Raw genomic sequence first — 26,227 nt, forward strand, 5'->3', positions numbered from 1 at the left:
ACAAAGTAGGAGAGCTATATGGGATCAAAATTTGCCCGAGGGCATCTGGGTGCAGCAAGCTCCAAGTACCATGGCATGGATGAGAAGAAGATAAATTTCTCATCCAGTTAGCTTGGCATTCTTCAAAACTTATGATGCTTGAAAATACAATGTAAATTTTCACAATGCCATTAACAAATTTTGAATACAATATTGCAATCTTTGTTCACTGAACTGAAGGTCTGCTATTTACACCTACCGGTAATCATACCTTTTTCGGATGTTTTGGCAGCATATCAGGCTAGTTTTGTAGAGACATGTTTCATATCTTGGCGATACTTAGTCAAAACAAAATACCAATCACGAGATCAAACAAACCTAATGTGCAGCCTAAGCACACTAGAAAAGGTGCTATTAGGTATTTACCAAACCCAATTTCAGCCAAGTGTCTGTGTAGCCATATCAGGTCAGTGACTTCATAAGTTTGGCTGATTGAGAATTTGGGTACAGTAAGATGCCTAAAGTGATGAACTGTAAATGAGACAATTAAGACCAAGTACCATAAAATAAAAACATAACAATCACCTTTGGGGCATGGCACACACTTGTGATTCTTTGTGTCCACGTAATTACCCTTGGGGCAACTGATGCATCTGCAAATAGAAAAGCAACCAACTAATTATTAGCAATACTGAAAAAACAAATATCGACAAAATGAACTTTAATGAAAGCTAACAAATTGTGACGTCCCTCGACAGTAACATTCAATATATCAGTAACAGTCACTCAGTGGCCAGAGCAGCAGTATTTGCGCTTGTAAACAGTTTGCTTAGGGTCTGTCGATTTGGTTACCTAGACCAAAACTGGATAGATTCTCTGCCTCACACTTTAAAAGACTGGCTCCTGCTACCAACAAAAGCATGCCTATTATACATGTACACATGCCTAAAAATATGCCTAACACTTAAGCACCAGCATAAGCAAGCTTAAAATAAAGCTGTCAATTGTAAAACTCACCTGTCAACTTATCTTTTTCAACTGAATGTTGAAAGAAATCAGGCAATAACTTCGGTTTTGGTTTTACTACAGTTTGAGATTAACTTCAGGAGTAGCCAAAATGGTAAGTAATTGGTTTGATTTTGCCTTTGCTTTGACAACACTCCATTGAAAACTGCTCTAATTACGTATGTTTATGTTTAAATTGAGTGAGGACATGAATAAATACTTGTACTTAATATTTGGTTTGTAAAAGCCAGCCTAAAATAGCTATCTCCTAGCTAAATAAAAGAATCTTTGTTTACATTATTCGTCTCATTAGCATAAGCGATACAGTTTCTGATGGAGCTATAAAAACATTAATTCTGAATATTGAGAGGGCACAGCACGATTAACTGTCCTAAGGAATCTGAGCCCAATGTATTGAATACCTTTTGGGCGACATGGGTCTAAAAGAACAAAATTTTACAAAGAATGCATGAGCTCATCAGCGCTTTTGCCATCCAGTTATTTTGCAGTTTGTAAAAGCCAATTTCTGCTAAAATACTACACAAAAAGAGCCAAAACTTTCACCAATTACTACGTTTGACAAGCTCTTTAAATGTTTATAGTCAATTCGTGTCTAGCTCGATGACTTCTACCCAAAAAGTCGTATTTTAATGAGGGAAAATGTAGACAATGACGTCAGCAAAGATTCGCCTATAAGTAACATTCTTTTGGTAATGTGTATACATGTACATACAATCATACATACCCATTTCCTGATGAGACTGGGCACTCACGACAGTGATCTGCACCTCCTCCGAAGGTGTTGTTCACAGTAATGGAGTAGATCTTCACCCTGGATCACAACAGAGAGAAAACAAACAAAATCAAACATTTAAGCAAATGAACAGAAGGGTGATCATTTGTATCAGACCACCCTCATCACTGTTTCTGTCTCTAATTTAGAACTTTCAAAGGAAAGAAGCAAACCTCATTTCTTGGAAAACTGAACGGTTGTCGACAAATATCGTTCCTAGAATCTCTCACTTTTCTTTGGTTTAGTTGTCGATGTGTTCCAGATGACACGTAACAACCCAACTACAGTGTATCCCCGGTTTCTCTCTTGACGTGGTTTTTGACCCAACCGGAAGTAATATTTCACATTTTCAAACGGCTAAAACATGGTGAAGGAAAATCGCTACGGGAAAAATGTTTTCGCTTTTCACATCAGAAGCTGATGTGGAATCTAACAAGAAAATTAAAAAATTCTGTGATACGCACTTTAACAAGATGTCAGTAGTTATTGTGGCAAGTTTGAAAAGAGACAGGTCAAAAAGTAAGCACCTTGGATGATACACTTTAAAGTTGCAACAATGACAGATGTTTACAAGTTAGTACATGGTAGTTGATGACAACTTTTGTAGAATAGAGTCATGCAAAGTGGTAAAGAAACAGGTCAAAAGGTGAGAATTTCAGATGATACACATCTAACTTGCAACTATGACAGATGTATACAAGTACATGGCAGTCAATGACACAGAGAGCATAGAGCAGTTTTCAACTGAGTGCCAAAAGTAATCAAGGAATTACTTTGGTTTTGGTTTAAGTTTTACTACAGTTTGAGATTGGCTGAGTAGTCTAAATGGTATTGTAACTGGTATTGTGACTGGTATTGTAACTGGTTTTTGCTTTACAACATTCAATTGAAAACCACTCTGCAAGTCTTTGCAAATTTAACACTTGTGGACATGCAATGTTTACTGCATGTTGATGCTGCAATGGCCCTATCTAGATGCCATGCTGACCCAATATGGATACTTCCTTGGCCTTTAAAGAATCAATGCTGGCCCTATATGAATGCCATAGGAAGTCAAGTTGAACCCCACAGAGTGGCAATGTATTAACATACCGGTCATCAACGTAACTCTGTGACAGTCCATTATCCTCAAAATAAAATGAAGTTTCTTTTTGGAATATCCAGATAAATTCTGTGCTCTTCTGAGATGAAATGATGTAACTGAAAACAAAACAACAACAAAAAAAAGTTATAAATCTTCACATAATTCTACTCACAATGAACTTGTGTAGAACTGTTTTCAGAGACCACTCAACTTTTTCAATTATTAGAATTATTGTTATTATTATTATTATTATTATTATTATTATTCAGGAGTGATTCATTGCATTATTGCCATAAACAGCTCTGCTTCATATGCTTCATATTCATATTCATATTAAACAGAGCTGATGCAATAAACCAATGAATTACTCCTGAATCCTGGAACTATCCTCATTTAATTCTATTCAACTTTTGGAAGATAGATAATGAAGGTTTTCAGAGCAATTCAAGTATAATGCACCATATTACTATGATTTCCATTTGGCATGAAAACTGAGTCATAATTATATTACTGTAACAAGGCACAAGTATTAAAGAAGTACACACATAGAAAGAAAAGGATCAACATGCCCAACTCCCCAACAAAAGTCCAAGCACCATCTCCTCAGAGTCACCTCATTATAGTTCAAGCAGGGCTGTCATTAGGGGCCATAACCCATAACACCTGTTACAGCTGAGTATGCTTGATTTTCCCTTGATGCTACGGGTGGGGAGGGGGGGGGGGGCGGGGGTAAAATTGCCTTTTGTTGATATAATTCACCCACAAAGTAACAAGTTTGCTACGGCTGTGGAGAACAAGGGTACAGGTGACTCAAAACTTAATGACAGCCCTGACAAGGGTGTACTCAGATTGAAAGCACGAGTAGAACAGTGACAAAGTGTCTTATATTGCCAGAACTTTTCCAGGCTTCCTTTACTACTAGTCACGTCCAGATGGAATGCTACATGCATTCCACGCAGGGTTACCCTAGCACTAAACTCACTGACACTCATTAAACACCTGGGTGGAGAGAGGTACTCTGAGAGTAAAATGCCTTGCCCAAGAACGTGACATGGTGACCATGGCTAATACTTGAACCCAGACCATTCAATCTGGAGTCCAGCATGCTCTCCAACAGGCCACTGTGCCTTTCCATATCAACCAGTGGGGAGCTATACCAAGACAAGGCAGTCACACTGAGCACTTCTGAGAAATCCTTCCCAAGTACCACTTACTCAGGACTCATTGTAAAATAAGATAATTTTAGGACAGTTTCATCAAGAAAAAAATGCTCTGACATAAAATATAATGATTAATGGGTGCATTTTGCCTTCACTGACAAACTGGAAAACATTGGTCCATTTTTTCAAAAGTCTCCTCTATGATATAGCTTCTTTACTCACCTGTATTTCTGTTTCCCATTATTTCCTGTCCATGTCTCAATCAAACTTGTTCCTTTGAAACGGGGCCTCTGAAAAATTTATGCATGTAAAAGTTAATGATAATTTCACAGTCAGGTTTTAAAATGATAATTTTCAAAAGTTAAACAAGACTAGGGCTACAACAATACATTCTCCAAGGATACAATAATTACTGGCATGTACCTCTACACACTAGCTAAAACACTATTTTCCATTCATCACCATTATTTTACTGAATCATAAAATTGTGATATTAACTTAATCAACTATTCTCACTGCAAAGTGCCCACAAAACTTGCCTACATGTACATGTACACACAGTCTTATCTTATGAACCTAATAGGCCCTTTGCAGGATCCGGTCACATGGTACTGAATTAATTACGCTGGGACGCAAGTTACACAGTGGGACTTCCAAAACAAAGGAAAGTCAGGCTGGACTGGTACGAGTTCCTTTGTTTTGGAAGTCCCACTGCGTAACTTGCGTCCCAGCGTAATTAATTCCGTACCATGTGACCGGATCCTGCAAGGCGCCTATCCCCCAGTTTTAACTTAGGGATTAGGTAACCCCTAGGGACTTTTAAGTCCCTAAGGGTCTCCCTTGCCTATATATGCACATTAATTTAGGTTTTAAGCGTCTTTCTGTAGTTTTTTAACCACCCAATGGTGATTTGTACTAATTTAGCACATCTCTGTTGTGCAAACTAGACCAAATCTTGCCACCCATATCTTAGCTTTGGCGAGGCAGTAAATGGCTACAAGGCTATGGTCTAAGAAAAATTACAAGCCCAAACTGAAAGGTTCCTAATCGTGAGATCCTGGGTGTCCAGCACTTAGATGAAAAAAGTCTGTTTTTCCAGTCACCCACAGGCAAAAGTTAATAGCCTGTGGTACCCAAGCACCCCGGGCTTCATTTTAATATTAACTATTATTTTTTTCTCAAGCATGTGAGCAGGTCAGAATCCTAAATCCTCAAATTTGATTGGCCAATCATACGCACGTGACCAGTCCAACTTTTTACCATACAGCCCACGGGCCGGATTTTTTCCCTGCTGCCTAAATTTCATTCCTAAAAGTTAGCGGTAATCGTCAATCTTTTGCCTTTTTTACACAACCATCGACGATTAGTCAACGCAAGTTTTTCTCTGTTCACTTTAAAATGGCAAGGAAAGTCACTGTAAGTAAATTCAATTGAGTGTTTTGAAGTTGTGAGAGTTTGCTTGGTTGTTTGTAGCTAGGCGCTGAAATGGCGCGTAATCCTGTGTTTCTCTCGCCGTAAAATTTGAGTCAATTTCAGTCAAGTTTACCTCTCTGATCATTGCTGTAGTTAGGAGAATTTCTGTGGAATACCCTTAACAAATTTCCTCACTTTCTGCTATTCAATTTACAATAGAAATGTCTGATTTCAAGTGATTTTAAAAGCAACAACTGACAGAAATTCTTTTTGTAGCAACACTTAACTGGTGAAATAAATGCAACTAACATAAAGTTATTCAAAAAAAATCTGTTCTTTAATACCTCTTTCTTTGTTTACTATCTGAGTTACTCGCTCGTTGCTAAGAATTTTTTACAAATCGTTAGTAGACGGCATGGAAGCCGATTCAATGACAAAGTTGCGTAAACAAACCCATTTGTAATCTGTAAAACTAATTTACTGCAGGAAAAAAAATAAACATGTTATTTGCCGGCTTAGGGTCCGTCCGTATAGTGAAAAACTGTGACCTCAGGCTTGAAAACGCTGCCTCAGGCAGCAATTTCAAGACCTTGGTCACAGCTTTTCACTATATGGACCTCCCAGTCGGTAAATAACATATATGTATTGATCATGATGAAAAATACTGGGATGCATTGCTGCGTTGGTGAATCGTTGCAGCACAAAGAGTAATATTGAGTTATAAGAAGAACAAAGAGTAATAAGAGTGTATTGAGTATGGTTGATTGATTAAATTTACCTCTTTAAACTTAAGGGTACACTCTCCTTGGCAGATCATCTCAAACACAAACTCCACAATACCATACTGGCCTGGTCCTGGATTGGCAAGGCCTTCAGAACTTCCAAAACCTTTGATTGGAAGTTTCAATGTCATATAGACGTCGTCCGCTTGGTTGTTGCCACTGTCGAGGTAGTTTCCACGTGGCTGCCAGCCCTGTTTTGAAGTACATCCACGGTCTGGAGTATAAAAATAAATAAATTCATTCATTTTATAACTAATAATAAATGAGAAATACTGTACTCTAAAATATTCTTAATTGCAGGTGAATAATGTCTGTCAGCCATTTTGGATACTCTACTGTATCACAGAACTTAACTAATTCTTTTGTACCATTAGTTGAGATAGTAGCTTACATTGTAATGTTCCTGTTACTGCTGATAAATATGTACTCTGATCCGTCAGTCATTAGTGTGTCATAATATGGAACCAAAGGTTATTCAGGAAATTTATTTTAATCTCTCAGTTATTACACATGCTGTGATTGGTCAATTTATCGGGCCATATTCTACTGTATGGCCCACTAAAATTTAAAGCTATTTTTGTTGCCAAATATTTCGTGATTTATTGCCACTTGTTCTTAACTTTCTTTACTTCTAAAATTGTGTGTTAAAACCTGCTACTGACTTAAGGGTCACTTACCAACAGTTCAAATTGACTCGTGTTGCTGTCAATAAACATCTTACTAACCTAGTTTTCTCGGTCCGTACTGTAAGTTACGGATAATCGTTTTTTCCCCTTTGATTTTTGGCCCCCGCACTTTGCACTTGGGCCATAAATCAATGAGGGAAAACTCGGTCCGTAACTCACAATATGGCCCTCGAACTTGGTTAGTAAGAGGTATATATTATTATTTTTTAATATCTATGCTAATTAAGATCAGATATCCAAACACTGCCATAGTCCTGATTTCCTTCATTTAAACTTAACAAATTATTCATGAGTTTGAGAAGTGACGTACATACATAAAAATGCACAAAAGTACAAGAGCACAAGAAAGGTTCTATTTTTCCTACTTTGAGGCACTAGTGGTAAAACTGATGACGACAATCTTGTATGCTTGGAATGCATTATTTTGTGTTTGTTTTCACACTTTAATATTTAGATCACGTCAAGTTCCAGTGTACCTTACCTGACATAGAGAAGCATGAAGCACTTACAAATTCTGGAATGTCACGCCACCACCTCAAATGGTAGCCATAAACAGCGTCAGTGGATACAGGGCACTTTTTGCATTCTAATGGAGAGAATGCCTACTTCTTAGTAGTGTATTAGACAACTCTATTCAACAATTAGATAATGAGCTGGAGATTTCTAAGAGGTGAAAGTTGACGAGGCCGAAGGGCTCATCAAATACCCTCCTTTAAGTCTTCTCAGGAATTTGATTATCCATTTGTTTCTAAATGCTCTTTCAAAGCTTCCAAGAAACTAGGAAATGTTGCAATTTTGTCTACCACACCAAGCTACTGCACACTAATGGCTGATAGTGTACAATGGCTCAGCCAGTCAGATTACAGCATTTGCATTGGTATACTGGTTGAATTCTACTACTTAATAACAACCAATAAATGGCTGTGGAGATCAGACCTACATGTACCCTACGCTTGAAAATTTAGTTACCAATGTTATGCTGTATTTGGGGTGGCTTAATGGTTTGTGTGCTCGACTCTAGATTTAGAGATTAGGGTTTGAGCTCTGGCCAGGATTGTCTTGTTGTGTTCTTGATAAGACACATAAACATTGCCTGTCTACACCAAGGAGTATAAACTAATAAGGGTTCTGAAAAACTGTTCACACAGCATGACCAAGTACTTAGGGACGGGGAGAAGAGAAGTTACCAGCCATGTACTAACATTCTGTCCAGGGGAGATGCAATACTCCTTACCACTTCATGTCACAGAAGCCACGTACTAAGTGTAACTGAAACCTAACTCAGAGCTGCGACTACATTCTTAAGTAGAAGGCTGAAAAGAAATAGTGCGCAGCCATGGTACCCAACTCCCCAACCATGCATGCCCCACCTCAGAAAAACCTTTAGTTAGCTACTGTGAAGACACCAAGTTTTAGTAGATAACACGAAAGACTGGAAACTATACAGGGTTGGAATGTCCCATCTGCTTCATGACATTTGCACAAACATCAAGCAAACCATGATCATGGAATCTAACTGGGAGATGGATGTTTACAAGTTTCTTTGATGATATTTTTTACACATTTTAAGACTTTTCGACAGCAGCACAACATGAGAGCAGCCAGCCAAAGATGGCTGACTAGCCAGTGGTTTTGGCTGGCCACAGGCCCATAATGAAACCACTGTAACTTCTGTGGTTGACAACATTTACTGTTCCCTTGGGTTCCTGTGAGTTTAATGGTCAACAAGCAAATTCACCTTACTGGTCCCATATACATGTATATATTGCTTATAGAAGTAGCTGCAGTGTGCAAAGAAAGTCCTGTCCAATAGCTCTTGGCTAGTGGATTCTGTCTGTCACTTGTCCAATGGGCAACTGAAATTTCTTAGGAATTCAAATTACACATGCAATGTAAGAGGTACATTTTAGGAGGGATTGGGGGGGGGGGGGGGGCTTGTGAAATGACTTTTAGGCTAGCACATCATGGTTAGAGCTTACTGGAAGGGCTAAAATTTGGTTTTCTTCGCACCCCAAGTTACAAACAGTTGACGTTGTATTAAAATAATAAGATATCTCAACAAGTTATTTATTTTAGTCTTCAGGATATCATACCCGCTTTGCCATCACTAAAGTAGTCAACTGGACAGAAATCACATGCTCCTGTGCTGTTTGCATGCATCCCGGGATTACACGGAGGACAGTCTTTTTTGGCTCCTGATGGCGGAAGTTTTTTGGCATTGTCTGCATCTTCTCTGCAAATTTTTGGCTCTATCCACATGTACTTTACTTGGGTCTAGGTAGATGTAAAAAGACAGGTTTTAAAAATCATGCAAAACCAGTACTTCATGTAAAAACAAACTTTTTCAGGTAGCTTTAGATGCATTTTATGTACATGTATTAACAGTGAATGGGCTGGCATGTATAAGAAAGTAGTGTTCTCGAGTATGCAGCCCATTACAACTAAACAGGAACTGATCAAAATGTTTTTTTTTTTAAACCATGATTCAGCATGATTGGAAAGATGTCAAGGTACATGTAGCAGATTCTTCCATCATTTGACATATTGACAAGGGATATTTTACGGTAACTTGTTGTAAACAGGGCCGAGTTGTTCGGAAGCCCGTTAACACTAACCCAGGATTAAAAGTTAACTGAGGTTGAAATTTTTGTTGTATACAAATTTTTTCACCACTTTTGTTTTGTGTATTTTGAGATTATTCAAACTCAAAACAGAAGGCCAAACACTATACAGAAAACCTCACCATAAAGTTACAAAACTCAAATCAAAATTCTAGCTCATCATGGGTTAGCTTAGTTGGGCTTTGAACAGCCCGGCCCAGGAGCTCTGCTTTTAGGCTTGGCTAAATCTATATATTACCAATATAGAAAAGGTACACCATTGCACCAACTGGCCAAAGGACAACCTGAGAAACTAACTTGAGAGAGGAGCCAGGCAACATGATTACAGTGTACTACAAGAAGGAAATTAAACAAACCCTGTACAAGAATAGCATGTTTATTATTTTACTTAAGGGCAATTAATACAACTTATTCAATTAATTTGATTCAAGAGCCAGTAAGGAAACAGAAGCTTTTAAGAGATGGCATTGATTTCATGAGCACTCATACCTTATGGTCACTGTCACAAGCTGTGCGAATGTCATAGTAGTCTTGTTCTGTACATGGTTTCCTCAAGGTACAGTTTGTTGCCCCACGACCTGGTCAGCAAGACAACAAAATGAATCAACTTTCTAACAGAGTAAAATTTACAGGGAATTCATTGTGCCATTTTACACTTTAAAACAGTTTGCTCTAATAAATAGCAGTTGAATTTCCCGTAAACCACCACCCAAAATGTCAAGCCTAGGTGTTTGCTTACGGGAGGTGGTCGCTTACAAGAGCTTAGACCATATTGGGTCAAAATTTTGCCTCACTGGCATGTTATATTTGTAGAAACTTACCCATGTTTTAAATGTTTTATTTATATGAAAAGTCAATTTCAAGAAAAAATATGGCACTTCCGTTGAGAAATTTTTGTGCTACTCAGAAATGCTGTAATGCTATTATATTATCCAATTTCCACTCTATTATCGGTCAGGTGGTCACTTAAAAAGGTCAGGTTAAAAACAAGAGAAAATTTCAAACTTTTAGCTCTAAAAGTGGTCATGGTTGCTTGCGAGAGGTGGTTTCTTTCAACAGGTTCCAAATATAGAGATTTGGTATTTTGGAAAACTGATCACTGAGGAGAGGTGGTCGCAACTGGAGGTTCAACTGTATTCAAAAGTTTGTCACCTTAGTAATACAAATTAACACAATTTTTAATTTAATTGTTTTGGTTTTAGAGAGCCCCCCCCCCCCCCCCCCCAGGAAATTCCAATCCCTTCTGTGGGGTGAGTATGGATATTTCTTGGAACCGCACATTTAACTAGTACCTTGTATAACCTTAACTGTTAAAAAAAAACTAGTTGTGACTGTTATAACTTCTGATATGATTCTAGGGTTTAAAAATAGAAATGTGTCTTCTTGTAGTTAAAAACTTATCAATGACTAGGGCCTGGAATTTTACTTTAAAATTGACTACAGTTTTACAATTCCTTAACTCCTCTGGCAAAGAGTTCAATGCTGTTACTGCTCTATAAGTGAAAGGTCCATAGCCCAGAAGTAGACTCCAGTAAATAGTGTGTTAAGTTTCAGGAATACGGTACAGCTTTTCCTACACATCAATGCTCAACTACATGTACAATATCATGGTTTACTGATGTTCAGCCAACAAACCATGATAGAAATACATGTACAGATCTAAATTGTTTTATGTCACTAAAACAGCAAGCAATAATAAATAACATACCAGCATATTCTGTGACCTCATTACACTTTGAACACTCAGTGGCATGGGGAGCTGAAAAGGTATTAACTGGGCACATTTTACAGCTGCAAAGACAAAAAACAAATAACTTTGTGGTAAAAGAAAATCCTTATCTCATCTTTATTTCCACCTTTGGTTACCACTCCCCAAAAAATAATCAAATGAATATGAATAAAAACTATGGATATCTTTAGGGAACTGGAGAATTGAAGAGCAGTCATGTGAAAGGTAGCAACTCCGGTTGTAATTGGTAAAAAAAAAAGGTAAAGTCTGCATGCGAGCCAAGTGGCCCATCAGGCCGGAGCTTATCCCGGTTTCTGTAGCATGAAGCAACTAGGAGTATTTCTACTCCCCCCTGGATGGGATGTTAGTCCATCGCAGAGTTACCCTCAGCATTAAGTTCGCCGCTACCCATTTATACACCTGGGTGGAGAGAGGCACTGTGAGAGTTAAGTGTCTTGCCCAAGAACACAACACAATGTCCCCGGCCAGGGCTCGAACCCGGACCGCTTGATCCGGAGACAAGCACACTAATCATGAGGCCACCACGCCTCCTACGTCCGGTTGTAACTAATGAGCAATAATGTTCATTTGACGATTGAGGGTGAATTTCTTGGCGATGACAGAAATTTGTCAACACTCATCTGTCCGCGCTAACTACAAATTCAAAATTGTTTATCCTCTGTATCTTTGAAACTAAAAGAGAAAGCCATTCTGAATTTTTTGAAGGATAGACTACAAATTTTCCTAGCCAGTGATTACAAGAAAGAAAAACTGGAAAATTTGCATTTCTGAGAGAATCTGATGTAACTGAAAACTTAAATAAAAAATAACAGCTGAATTACGTCCTTAACGAGAGACAACTACAGTGAAACCTCTATTAAGCAGACCCCCAATTACGCGGACACCCTCTATCAAGCGGACACTTAGCCTGGTCCCAAAATTAATGTCTTATATTTCCCTAGTTTATAATGTATCCCTATTCAGCGGACACCTCTATTAAGCGGACGAGGACACTAAAATATATTGTCTTTGGCTAATTTCTATTGTTGAAAACCTCTATTAAGCGGACACCAAACTGAATTAAAAATGTGGCATTGGATTACGGCCTTGAAATAGTGGATTAAATAGTTGATTAAATGTACCTGTATTATCGTTGCTGTATTGAAAGGGCATTATTACAAACAAATTAAAGTTGGTAATGAAAGCTGATTAACTTGAACTCTGGATAGCTTTGTTAACAACCTGGAACTTTATTACAGTACAGAGGGAGCATTGAATGTTAATTGTTAACAAACATTGCACAATTGTTATAAACATTTATTAAGAGGACACCCTCTATTATGAGGACACTTGGGAAGATCCCGAGCACGTCCGCTTAATAGAGGTTTCACTGTAGTTTCTCTGTTCCACATCAACTGTAGAGCAGTTACCTTCCTTGGGCCTCTTCATCATTATAAAATCCTGCTTCACATGGTGTACACTCTGATGTGTATGACACACCTGAAATTACGAGATGTGAATGCATATGAGTGTTGGCTGTAGATACAATAGACTTTGATTATTTATCAAAGAATGTGGGAAGGAGGCCGATGAATTACTCTTTGATTGCTCATTACTGGCTTCATGCACGATGTTGGTGTACAATTGCATAACAAAAACAGTCTCGTGCTAGATTTCTTATTATTTCTCGTCATTCTTACAGCCAGTGGTCGTAAAACTTTGCAGAATTAAACTTCCATCTATGTGCACCCCAACAAGCAATATTTTCTCTCTGAAAGAGATTTATTAGAAGAACAACAACAAAATTCTGAAAACAGGCCAGGCAAAAAGTACCGTTTTCCCCCCATTTTTTGACTCAAACGTAAAGTGCATTATGATAATTTTTGACTTCTTAGTGTAAACAATTCAATTCAAGAAGGTGTCTCCAAAGTGCACCTAAATTTTGCTTTAAAATGGTGGGACTCTTTCATTTGTGGTTGTATTTGTCAAAAAAATATGATTAAAAAACAAGCGCCTGACCACATTTTTAATTTCAAAACTTTGTCATTTTATCACGCCTTTGTTTGCACGTTGTGAGCACATTTTTCCTTCTTTGCCTTTTGTGCGAATTTTCCGTTTTGCCACTCACACCTCCTGCATCGCACATTTGTTTACATTTCAGCCCCATTTTCTCAAGATTGCCGGGCTGGACAAAAATTGGATGAACGTGTATTTAAAGTTACATCGTTTCCAAATCCTTGGTAAGCACTCTGATAGCGTAACTTACTAGCATGTGTTCTGAAGAACGTGTTCTCTTATAGTTTGTGTTCTGGAGAACGCTTTTTTCCATTTTTGTGATTCGAAAGAGCTCGTTTAACAATAATTTGCAATGCTTTGCCTTGCGAAATGTGTAATATGGTCAAGCAAGCTCACATTCAGAATTGAACCAACTCAGTTTGCTGGACTTGGAATAAACGCAAAATACGCAAAAAGCCAAAAGGGCACAATTTTTTTGCTGGTGCGAAAGGCAAAAGCAAAAACCACCAAAAGGAGTAACATGAGTGATTTTAGCAAAAAGCAAAATTTGCCAAAAAGGCAAAAATGGCAAATCGCCCCGCAATGAGTGCGATAAGAGTAGCGTAAAATACGGCCCGATGTGTTCACGCTACTTGTGAAGTTTAGAATGGAGAGTATGTGTGATTTTGACACCTTACAGGAAAGGCACAAGCGCTTTTGAGACGTGGCTAAGATGTCAGGAAACTACGTGAAAATCGCTACAAGATGGTGCTCATTTGAAAAGAAAAAAATTAATAACCTGCTAATTACCACATTTTTAAAACAAATTTTTGTCCAATTCTTGCTAATTTTGATTTGTGCACCAACATCGTGCTCAAGACCTACTAGAAGAAAAATAACAAATTAATCATCAAGTTTATGGTGCAGCCGTCAACAATTGACAGCATGTAGTCCTACATGTAAATTATGTGTCAAACACGAGAGACAGTGTTTCATCAGGATATCCAAACAACGAGAATACAGTTGAAAATACGATGTGCAGCGGAGTATTTTTGACGAAATTCGAGGTGTTTGGATAGCCAATGAAACACTGCCTCGAGAGTTTGATATATCTTCTCAATCGAAACAAAAACTAAGGAGTAAATGGAGCAGTAAAATCGTCAAAATCTATGCTAATTAAGACCGGGTACCCAAACCTCCTCCACGGTTGTGATTTTCTTTGTTTTAACTTGATGAATAATCAATGAGAAGTATGTATTACACCAGGTGATATACTTCTGATTACACTTATCATGTCAACCTAAAAACCTTGTTAAACTGGTACTATGACGAAAATCGCATCTCTCCTATCTAAGCCATTTTAAAACCTAAACAAGTAGTCTTCATGAGAAGAAAAATGCTGTTTACTATTTTCAAATGTCTCTTCATTCCTGAGATATTTAAGTTTTTAAAATATGCAAATTGGCCAAATGATGACATCGTACACTCAACCAAATTTTGATCAAATAGGATGAAGAAAGATATCTCAGCCAATTTTTATCAGAAATGTTTGATTCTCTGCAGTAGGACTCTACTAAATGTGCTCCACAATACGAGCTTAACGGTTTTGTTACCATGGCAACATACTGGGTTCCAGATCTCCCCAATATTAAAGGCTTTTCTGGCCACCTTTGGCGATCCATTTTGATATTTGCTAATGGTGTCTCATATGCACGACCCAGCAGGCATATAAATATGTTAGCTCAAACTCCTGGCCGCGCTTAATATTTTCAAGCTGAAAATCACTAACATATTGAAATCAAGTGGGTGGGGACTGGAAAAGAGTGAGTTGCCATGGGAACAGAATTTTTTTATAGCCGTAGGTGTGTTTCCTGTAGAACTATTAGCCTACCAAGTTTCAATGCTGTAAATTGACCGAGATAGCCCTATTTATATACGTAATGTAATATTGGGTTGAATGTATAATGTCATCAGTCATCTCATTTGCATATTTTACACATTTTTCCCACTTAAATATCTCGGGAGCTAATGCAGATATTTGAAAACGGTAAACGGCGTTTTTATTCTTTCATTGAACTCTATGTGATACACATAAAAAATCAAGGGGTAAAAATTTGATCATAGTACCAGAACTAAAGATACAGTTTTTCTGCCAGTAGGATTCAGAGCCATTTCAAATGCTCGCAAATTTACAGTGGCTCAAATGAACCCTACCCACAGAATTATTTTTAAAGAAGTTGTATCTTAACATGCTTATCTCACAATTAAAAAAGTTAAACACTGGGTCTCACCTATGGCTGGTAGTTTTTATATTATAAGCACTTAAAGCTAAATCTAGGGGCATTTTCAACAGGTTGTATCATTACTATGGTAACCTATTAAACTATAAAGGTTACCAAAATTTGCTTACCAATGATTGGAAATTTGCATGATTCCAATATTGTAACATCAGTAGAGTGGTAGTATTGACCCACCTGTCCGTGTTATTTACCACATGGCATAGGTTGTAAAAGTGCAAGATTAGAAAGTATGCAAATCACTACTTTAAGAATTCAAAGTGGAATTTTTAATAAAACTCATTTCAGACCTTGAATTTCAATACTCTTGATATAGACAGGCTCTCTGTTGTCATGTTTGCCACCATAAGTAATGGCTGTTGCTTGCCAGATGATCACATTTCTTCCAGCTTTTAAATTGACCTGTAAAAAGTATAAAATGTGCGATGTACCTGTTTAGCGAGTAGATAGTCAAGGTCTACCTGCTATAAATCTACAGATAGAAATAAGCTGCAGGGATGTTGCTACTTAAGCTTTTTAGTAAGAAGGAAACTGGTTTTCACAGGCAGTCATTTTAGGTTGAGCTGAAATTCTTAATAAAAAAAATACCCTCAAAATGGTCAAAAAAGACTTGTAAGCAAAATCATACTCGCAGCCAGTGAGGCAGCGCTTTTCCCAGCACCCAGCCCTCAATCTGTACTTGCTCAATGCAATCAGTAATCATAAATTTATGTGTCTGTGTTGTGTTATTCAACATTTGCCCAACAGACCAGGGTTCCACTTTTCAAGGTGGGGTGTCAACAAGGAATTTGAATGGGTCAATTTCCACTGCTCCCACCAAATCAAAATAAATTTTCTATTAATTTGTCCGGTCATTTAGCCTATCTTGTCAGGTGTTTGACCTGAGAACCCTCGCTTATCTGGAACACTGACGGACCAATGCTCAAAAGATTGACTTGAAGTAGTACTTCAAACTATTTTCTCTTGTTCGCTTGTTTGTGTAACTTTAAAATTCTTGGTTCTCATCATTCATCATTTCAAACAGACGTTAAAACTTACAAGGTACTTATAGAGTTAAAAACTGTCCCAAGACTAAAAACTAACAACTGAACAGTCTCTTTAAAATCAAAGAGACATCTATTTACAAAACATTTCTTGAACCTTTCTTCACAATTCTCTTATTAAGGACTTGATGCTGTCTCAGCTCTCAGCTTTTCTCCAAGTGTAAAACATCCACAGAATGGTCTTGAAAGATTGCTTGTCAAAACAGGCTTTTAACCAGATAGGTGCTCCAGGCATGCTGTGGACACCCAATTTTGAAAGAATTTTTTTTTCGCATGTCGCTTTATAAATTATTTGTTTGAGAAAATCTTAGCACAATTTGGATGCCAAGTTTTAAAATCCTGGCTAAAAGCCTGTTGTCAAATGTTCACAATGTAGACCTCTGTATATAAATGGATAACATACTGTACAAGACTATATCACCAGACTTATAAAGCACAAATGGCACTTGACCTCTGAATGATTGAGAAGTTTAATATACACAAAGTACAAGTCTTGATACAATAATTAATATAATTACCGTTGTGGTAAGCCATTCATTGTTATGAGAGCTGGGAATATATGAGTCTTTGTGATCCAGGCTGCTGACTTTACATTGTTCATTTCTTACCTGGAAAATCAAATTACATTATTAAGTATATTGCCAGCCTAAACAAGCAAGCACAACAACTGTTTCTTAAATTTAAAAATCTGTTCAAATTAATAGACCATTTCCAAGTTGCCTTAAATTGCATCTGTGTCAAAATGGGTCTAAGTGCAAAACTATTCATGAGAAAATGAGTTCTGCCAACAGGTTCATTTTCATGCAAATTAAACTCATTTTCATGTGAATGGTTTTGCACTTAGACTCGTTTTGAAACAGCGGCACAAGGCAACTTGAAAATGGCCTATTCTTCGTTTGGATAATGACAAAATCAGCAAGTGATTTGGACAGCTCTCTGCCCAATTCTGATAAACAGGTATTACAACCACATGCCATCCACTCAGGAAATAATTGAATTCACTACATTCTTCTGACTGCCAGTAATACTGTGGAAGTCCTTGGAATTTTTTCACCCAATCTTTTCAAAACTAGACAACAAGACATTAGTGCTCCTACATGTATTAAATAATTATTCTAATGGTCAACCTAGTAAAAATCTTGTGGACACTGTTACATGTAAGCTACATCACTTTGTATCACAACTTTGCCATCGTACTCACAAAAACACGGAAGACAGTGTAGGTATCATCAGTGTAGTAGTAATCAAATGACACGTGCCCATCCTTTTGGAGCTGTCAAAGAAAAATGGAAGCAACTATGTCAATAAAATAAAATGTCATCAAATGGGACAAAGGAGAATTCTAAAGTAAACATCAATATTCTATGGCAAATTGACAAAACACTGAAGAAAATAGTATAAAGTAAACAAGAGTTGTAATCTACACTGTGCTTCATGATGTTGGTATGCACGATTGGTCCTTGATGTTACAGGTGAAATTGCCTGTTGTTGATACAGTTCACACACAGAGTAACAAGTTTGTTACGACTGCAAAGTACAGAACAACAGGCAACTCGACACTTGATGACAGCCCTGGATGATTTTCAATTCTTATCAGCTGTCTATTTTGCAATTTACTGATTGCAAGGAGAATTTACTTGAAGATCTTGATAACTATGCCTGCTGAGGTACATGTAACTTACAGTGACAGCATATGACAACTCTGAGGTACACTCATCTCCTGGTGAGGCAATATGGTCTCCACGGGGCGTCCATCCAGTCCTACAATAAATCCAGAAATTAGGTACAAAGCCCATGGCTAAACACTACCGGTACATGAGATTTGAAAGTACAAAGAACTTGAAAACGCTGTGGAAACACTAATCTCCAGCCCCTGTTTCCAAAGTATTCCTTGTTCTCCTAAACTTTCCCTTATGTTTCTAAAACTCAACAGCAACATGTTGAGTGTCCTCTACAAAAAAGGTTACAATGTACATTGATCAATGAAATTGATCTCTCTTAAAATAATAATTATTAACAGTAATAATACAAGAATCAACAAGGTCCAATACTAAATTCTCAAAGTTTCCTGATCTGGGATTACGGGCAAATCTTGCAAATCATTTATTTACTAATTATAAACTTACTTTGAACAGTTGGCTCCGTTTTCTTCTGTAAAATATTCACTGTCGTACCCATATCCTGAATAATGCTCATCTGAGATGCGGCTGTCAAAACCAGTGGGTAATTTATCCCAGTTGTTAAAACGCACGCCTCCGCCAACGCTGTAGGTACCTTTTGGGCACGTTTTACACTCCAATGATTTACTTGTGACATCAACATAGTGGCCTGGATCACAAGTGTAAACTGGAAAATGAAAGAAAAACAAGAACATGTTACAGGAGACATACAGTGTAGAGCCACACAAACAATTTTTACATGCAGCTTGTACTTACAGGCAAAATTTATTCTTGTTCTAGGAATAGGAGCCACAGATAGCTTATAAGTGCAGGTAAGAACTTAGAATTCATTTATTAATTTATTTCAAGTTTCAAAAAGAAGCTACAATGTGTTGTTTAAGAGAATAAATGCCGTTAAATGCAATTTAACAGAGTTAACAAGAAGGAGCGCAAGTCTTGCCTTTGCGGTCAGCAGCATTTAGATCTGCACATGCGCCAGGATTCCACATACTCTTGGGCCACAAGGCATTCAAGTAGTTTCCAATTGTCAGCGCTTTCCTCAAGCATCCCAGTCACCTTAGAGGTTGTTTCCCCTCCCCGGTCCCCCCTTTCCTTTCTACTGTTTTATCAGTGCGATGGGTGCCCGCTTTCTCCCTGATACATGGGGCCTCATGGCTGGGTTACCAGGATTTGCCAGCAATGTGAGCGGTCTCCATCTAGGAGCTGGCTGCCAACAGTGGAAGCTCCTGGATGCCTTAGGCACCCAACCTCCACTTTGAGAGGCAGTTGTTAAATCAATAAAAAAGAAATGTGTGTTTTTCTGATATTGCCTTGGTTAGAATTTTAGTCTGGCTACAGTCATGTAGTGCTGTGTTCAGGACAATTTCTCAGCATGAACTGACTGGTCCTTAGTATTTTCTAATCACCCTGATAGGATGCTATTCTATTTTAGGGTTTCCCAGGATTTTTACCGACTCCCCTTGTACATCAAACAATACTCATTTTGTAATCTTATAGGAAGAAAGGTAGTGTGAGTGTGTTTCTAAGAGGAATCAAAGTGGCTTCAACCAAGCATGATTCATAGATGTCTCATATAAGAAAATGTGATGTAGTTTAAATAATTTAAAATAATGATGATGTACAATGTTAGGACCACATACAGAAAATGATCAGTGTTGTGCATACGACCATCATTGGGGAATTTAATTAACCATGGCAGTGACAACAAGGACAGCATTGGTTAAAATATCAATTTATATGTTTCCTATGAATTTAACCATACAATACTTGACTCAAGTCGTTTTGTTTCTCTTTATCAGATCTATCTCAAAAGTGAATAAGGTACATAACATTAAATTTGAATAAGAAATTTAAAAAGCTATTGTAGCCATTGTGGTTTTCGTTCTCCAGGTTTTTTGTTATTGTTATTGTTTTGCAGAGGATGGCAAAGAAATGAACAAAGAATGATAATACACATGCACAGCCATTGTACTGCTCATTAAACCTTTTGTTTAGTCACGTTCCCATAAGCATTGCTGTGGTGATTTTCTTAAAAACCCCAGTGATAACAGAGTGGTGCCGGACAAGAAGAACATAGTCAAAAATAACTGACGAACTAAGAAAACCGCGAACACCTTAAATGTATATTTTGTGTTATAGCCAATCAGGACTGTGCAGCTGCAACTGAAAAAGAACAGCAGAACAGCAGCCACAAGAAAAAGGGGCGATCATTTTGGTCAGATTTTGGCCTGATCAAAAGTAAATGTCACTCACAACAAGTCATCCAATACGAAGCACATCAAGCCAAAAGTCATTGCTAATTTTTTTTAATATCCAGCAACTTATATGCATCTTGTTCAATATGGCAATAGCGCCCATCCTTTCAAACTGCCTCGAGCTTAAAGAGCTCTGGTTAGCTCTTCAGGTTGTTGCTGGGTATTCTACAATTGCTTCAAAGTCATGAAATCAAAGAAAATTTGCAACTTCCATTCACCCAAAGCTCAGTTTGGAACAACTTGGCAGCTTATTTAAATAATTAAAAATATATTTGTATTTTTCACTGCAAGGGCTGCTTAACTATTAAAAGATCATACAATACGTGTGAGGTAAAAAAAACATTATTTTCACAATTTTTCAAATTTTCATTTGGAATTTGTACCTTGCTTCAGGAGAACAAGCGATTATCAGTCAGCTTGAAAATAATTTGTTTGCAAAAAGAATTTTAACCAGACAGGCATATTGTTTTACAAATTATTCATGGCAAATAGAAGTTAGCAACTAAGCATTTCAATTCAAATCCCTTGAGCTTTCATCTCCAGGATAAAGAACATACAATGTAGTTAAAATGTACTGATTTATTGAAGTTCTTATTGAAGGCATAGAAATAGGGTATAAAATAACAGGAAAGACATACGAAACCGCACCGGCAGACAGAATTCAAGAAATTTCTACCGCCTAACAGGAGAGATTGCATGTAAAAACGCCTAGGAAGCAATACGACACAAATCTAATTTATGCCAAAATATTTCCAAATCGCGGGTATTTTCACGTGAAGCAAGCTCCATCTTCTGATAAGAATCACTAAACCCTCTAAATTTTACATTGCAAGGAATCAAGTTTCCACTTCCTATCCAAAAGATGGAGACTTCAATGTTTAAGAAGAGCACAAATATTTTAATAAGGAATAGAGGAAAGAACGAAGAACGGCCTATCAAGCACATACAAAGAACGATTCGCCATGAATTGAATAATCAAGCATATATTTTGTGAAGGACAATACCCAAAAATCACTTTCTTGCGAAAGCGTTTTCCGGGTCGAAACCCGTCCTTCTTCGTTAGATAATCCAATACGTTTCTTCCTCGAGACTCTAATGTGTCGGAAAACGCCAAAATGGGGCCACAATAATGCGAAAGTGCATATAAAAGCGGTCGAAACCAATACATGCTTCAGAAAGATTCAATCGTCAGCTACTTTTGTATGTAAATTTGTACTTGTGCTGTGTAGCTTCTCGTAACCGAGTTTCAAGAGCATTTTGCCAGCTATAGAAACAGAAAGGCCTGTCAAATACGGCTTCGCTTTCCATCGAAAATCAAATAATCATCCTTTTAGTTCATTTAAAGTATACTTACTACAGGTTTTCTGGCGTACAGGAACCTCGCTGGCCTCACAGGAATCAGGTTGTTTTGGAACTGCGACACGCCATCTGCCTTCGGCCGAATCGCACTCGGTGAATTCGTACGTGAGTTTATCCTAAAAGAACACGACAAAATGTAGGACATAAATGTAAAGAAGTTTAAATACACAGTTAAGGATCTTCCTACTTGATCTCGTTTAGAAGCAGGACACAGAAAACTCAACTAAACATCTAACCTTGAAAGCCGGCAATTATAATCTCGAGCGCGAAAAATTCCGCCTCACAAACATTTACCTGCGCACACTTGTCGAGGGAGAAAACGCGTAGAACAAACACAGAAAACAGAACTAGAACAAGCCACAAGAATCTGCCCTCCATTTTCTCGAGTAAGAAACCTATTTTCCGGTCACCGAAGCAAAGTTCTCTCAAAAGAAGCGGCGAGTCTTGATGGGAAAATAATGGAAGGAAAATTCACCAAGGGAGTTCTTGCTGTGCTTTTCAAATTCAAATGAGGCTACACTTGAGTGGGTTCCTTGAATCCAGTCCTTCGCGGCATTAGGGCCATGACAACCGTCTGGAGAGGCAGAACTTTTTCGGGATGCATTGAATGAATGATTTATGAAGAGATTACAATTGCAATTAATAAAGTATTTTGCCCGCCTCTCTTTGCCCACTTCGTTGCATTAAAACAAACCTTATTTGGCAGCCATTTCGCCCATCTGTCTACGGCAATTGATTTTGGGTTCAAGAAGCTTTTCTTTGGCACACATACAGCAGCCGTCCTCCGTACGTATTTTTGGCAACATTTTCACATTATGACAGGGGTGGATCCAGGAGTTGGTGAAGGGGAGCTCGGAGAATTGTCTACCGAAGGCGGCCACCCGGAAGGCGGACTAGGTCCGGGAACATTACCCCTCCGCCCCCTACAATAAATTTGATTATTATTATTATTATTATTTATTATTATTATTATTATTATTATTATTATTATTATTATTATTATTATTATTATTATCCTTTAAATCCTTTAAACAGTCGTCTACAAAATTATGCGAGGCGATAGCCACAATGACAAGGACTCTATGTACAACTTATATCGACCCTGCAACCATAGAGCCACTGGTGGCAAGCCGATTGACTCCCCTGGATAAAGGTGAAGGTGCAGTGAGGCCTATAGGGGTCGGCGAGGTGATACGAAGGATTATTGGAAAGTGTGTAATGAACGTTTCTAAGGGAGACGTGGTTGAGGCGAGTGGTTCACTCCAGCTATGCGCAGGTCAAAAGTCCGGCAGCGAGGCTGCTATACATGCTATGCATGCCATACTTGAAGCAGATGACACGGACGCGGTACTGCTCATCGATGCTTCTAATGCATTCAATGCACTTAACAGAGCAACTTCACTGCATAATATCCGGGTTCTCTGCCCTGTAATTGCAGCATATGCCATCAATACTTACAGGAAGTCGGCACGCTTGTTCATTACCGGCGGCAAAGAGATCATGTCAGCTGAAGGAACAACACAGGGTGACCCACTTGCTATGGCCCTCTACGCCTTAAGTGTGCAGCCGCTGATCACAAGCCTGCAGGCGGCGTCCAGTACTAAACAGTGCTGGTTTGCTGACGATGCCTGTGGAGCTGGCTCTGTACTGGAAATCAAGAAATGGTGGGATGTCCTCAACAGCCTTGGCCCAGTCTTTGGCTATTTTCCCAACCCCAAGAAATGTTGGATTATCTCAAAGCCAGATAAAGAGGCAAGCGTGAAAGAAGTGTTCAAGGACACGGCTGTCAATGTGACGGTAGAGGGACAAAAACATCTGGGTGCGGTGATAGGTTCACGGGAATATCTAGAGGAATACGTTAGCGAGAAGGTGACCAACTGGGTCAGCGAGATTACCAAGCTGGCAGAGTTTGCTCTTTCTCAGCCTCAAGCGTGTTATGCTGCTTACACCTTTGGCCTCAAGCACCGATGGACCTATTTTTTGAGAACTTTGCCTAATATTCAAGAATTATTGGAGCCTTTGGAGAATGCCATATCTAAGGTGCTCATCCCTGCAATTACGGAGCATAGGTGCACTCGGCTGGACAGGGACATTCTAGCACTGCCAGTCCGTCTAGGGGGGCTTGGCATGACAAACCCGTGTCTTGACGCAAATCTTGAGCAATCCTCCTCCGTCAAAGTTACCATCCCGCTGGTCCAACAGATCGTGGCTCAATCCCATCAGATGCCGGATGATTCTTTGGTCAAGCCACTACAACAGGCAATGAGGAGTGAGAGAGCAACGGTGCTCCAAGACAGGGCAGAGCATATCAGAGGGGTAGCCCCACAGAAAGTCCAACGGGCACTTGACCTTACTGCGGAAAAAGGGTCATCTGTTTGGCTGACGGTACTCCCCCTTCGTGAAATGGGTTTCAATCTAAACAAGAGAGAGTTCCGCGATGCAATCAAACTGCGCTACGATTGGCCGGTTGATGATATCCCCTCCACCTGTGTATGCGGTGATGCTTTTACAGTGGACCACGCAATGATATGCAAGAGAGGTGGGTTCGTTACCCAACGTCACAATGAGCTGAGGCACTTAGAAGCCGAACTCCTGAATATGGTTTGTACCGATGTTGAGATTGAGCCTGTCCTGCAAGACATCTCGGGTGAACAGCTGGGGAGAGGTTCTAATCGAGCTCCAGATGCGAGATTAGATATTCATGTGCGCGGGTTCTGGGAGAACCAACGATCAGCATTCTTTGACGTGAGGGTTTGTCACCCTAATGCTGATTCGTATAGGGACCTAGAGCTCTAACAGATATACCGCAATCATGAGAACGAGAAGAAGCGCCTTTACGCGAGGAGGGTTTTGGATATCGAACAAGGAACTTTTACACCCCTTATTTTCACGTCAACAGGCGACATGGGAAACGAGTGCTTGCAATACCATTCCAGACTGGCGCAGCTGATCTCCATCAAGAAAGGAGAACATTATGCTAAAACAATCTCCTGGATAAGAGCAAGGACATCCTTCGCTTTACTAAGATCCGCACTAATCTGCCTAAGAGGTTCAAGAGCTAGAAGGAAAGCCTTTTATGACTTTAAGAACATTGATATTGACGCCGAAACCCAGGAGGGAGCCATTATGTAAACACTGTTGAAATAGGTTTTAATAGTTTATTTCTTTTACTTACTTTTACCTTGTATATACCAATTTGTATGGAATATGTTAATTAATGTTATGATGATGAGAGTAGTATTAGTATTAGTTGTAGTAACCATGATTTCATGATTAGATACGGAAACATGTTTTACAGGTTTAACAGACATCAAATTATGTAAATATTATAGCATTTTGTAAAGCTTAGCTCTAGTTTTTGTCACAATAAACACTCCTCATTATTATTATTTTTTTAAAATTATTATTATTATTATTATTATTATTATTATTATTATTATTATTATTATTATAATCGTTCTCACGTAATGTTTGCTTAGAGTCCTTAGGGCCGAGACCAGACCATGGTCCTGGGGCACCAGGGGATAGCCAGTTTTTAGCTTGATAGCACCCTCCGGTCCTCAAAATGTGTGCTGTACCTAGCAAGGTTATCTTTTGTAGTTCACTGATGCTTATTTGGCCGGGAATTCTTCCAAGATAAGTTTCTAGTCCCTTATAATTATTATTATTATTATTGTTATTATTATATTATTATTATTATTATTATTATTATTATTATTATTACCCCCGTCCCCCAAAAGAGATTTTGAAATTTAGGTCCTCGGAAATATGACTTCCAGCAATTTAAGGATTTTGACCTATTTGAACAAGAACTTTTTTCCATTCGAGCAGCTCTTTGCATTCTTACGAACTTGTTCATTCGCAAAAATCGGTGGGTGCAGTTTTTGGTGTTGACTTGTCTTTGGCCTTACCGTATTCTGTAGTTTTCCCAAGATTCTTCGAATGAGCAGTTAATGTCTGCGGACAAATATCCTAGGATATTTTCCCGCCAAATGTAGGATATTGTTTATGTACCATTCGAAAGCGTTGCATAACCATTTCATACCACGACATTGAAAATACAGTGGTCAATTTAATCAATGAGACGTCCGCTTGGAGTGCGATGGAAAGCAGAGGGTGATTGAGTTTGGTCTCAACACGAATTGAAAGCTAAGCCTAGTGCCCGACGCGTATTGGCGGTTCCCATTTTCTTTCCAATTTCTGTGTTCTTTATTTTCCCTGTATATCAATGGTTTTCCTACATAAATACCTTTGTTGTAAAGATTTCTTTTTTTCCTTTTTCGTTTCTTTTTCTTTCCTTTTTGAGGCGACATCAGTGACTATGGAGCTTCAAGCACTGTGTAATGT

The 26,227-nt window shown here is 38.4% G+C and overlaps 2 protein-coding genes across 3 annotated transcripts in view; one reads left to right on the top strand and one right to left on the bottom strand.

Annotated features, from left to right (window-relative positions):
• LOC110047418 (endosome/lysosome-associated apoptosis and autophagy regulator family member 2-like) overlaps positions 1–22,403 on the bottom strand; it is a 35,816-nt gene extending 13,413 nt beyond the window's left edge. The window contains exons 1-17 of one of the 2 annotated variants that reach the window (XM_020753166.2): positions 22,175–22,403; positions 21,876–21,996; positions 18,714–18,933; positions 18,270–18,348; positions 17,789–17,860; positions 17,106–17,195; positions 15,835–15,946; positions 12,683–12,752; positions 11,232–11,314; positions 10,013–10,101; positions 8,996–9,176; positions 7,384–7,488; positions 6,213–6,430; positions 4,244–4,311; positions 2,870–2,977; positions 1,730–1,816; positions 565–632 (exon numbers count right to left, since the gene is read on the bottom strand). In XM_020753166.2, coding sequence (XP_020608825.2) covers positions 565–632; positions 1,730–1,816; positions 2,870–2,977; positions 4,244–4,311; positions 6,213–6,430; positions 7,384–7,488; positions 8,996–9,176; positions 10,013–10,101; positions 11,232–11,314; positions 12,683–12,752; positions 15,835–15,946; positions 17,106–17,195; positions 17,789–17,860; positions 18,270–18,348; positions 18,714–18,933; positions 21,876–21,996; positions 22,175–22,258 — 1,855 coding nt within the window. In that variant the 5' untranslated portion in view covers positions 22,259–22,403. The remainder of the gene's footprint in view (positions 1–564; positions 633–1,729; positions 1,817–2,869; positions 2,978–4,243; positions 4,312–6,212; positions 6,431–7,383; positions 7,489–8,995; positions 9,177–10,012; positions 10,102–11,231; positions 11,315–12,682; positions 12,753–15,834; positions 15,947–17,105; positions 17,196–17,788; positions 17,861–18,269; positions 18,349–18,713; positions 18,934–21,875; positions 21,997–22,174) is intronic. The other variant, XM_020753165.2, reaches the window with a different exon arrangement.
• A 426-nt stretch (positions 22,404–22,829) lies between these two features.
• Positions 22,830–25,270, top strand: LOC149095900 (uncharacterized). The gene has a single exon (XM_089281478.1). The coding sequence runs from the start codon at positions 22,949–22,951 to the stop codon at positions 24,674–24,676; it is 1,728 nt and encodes a 575-aa protein (XP_089137604.1). The 5' UTR covers positions 22,830–22,948; the 3' UTR covers positions 24,677–25,270.
• Positions 25,271–26,227: the final 957 nt, after the last annotated feature.

The sequence above is a fragment of the Orbicella faveolata genome, unplaced genomic scaffold (genome assembly GCF_042242905.1).
Source record: "Orbicella faveolata isolate gen_17 unplaced genomic scaffold, um_ofav_v1 contig_48, whole genome shotgun sequence".
NCBI lineage: Eukaryota > Metazoa > Cnidaria > Anthozoa > Scleractinia > Merulinidae > Orbicella > Orbicella faveolata.

Bases quoted from the DNA above. Each gene is read 5' to 3' on its own strand.
- LOC149095900 (XM_089281478.1), top strand. From the start codon at position 22,949: ATGACAAGGACTCTATGTACAACTTATATCGACCCTGCAACCATAGAG.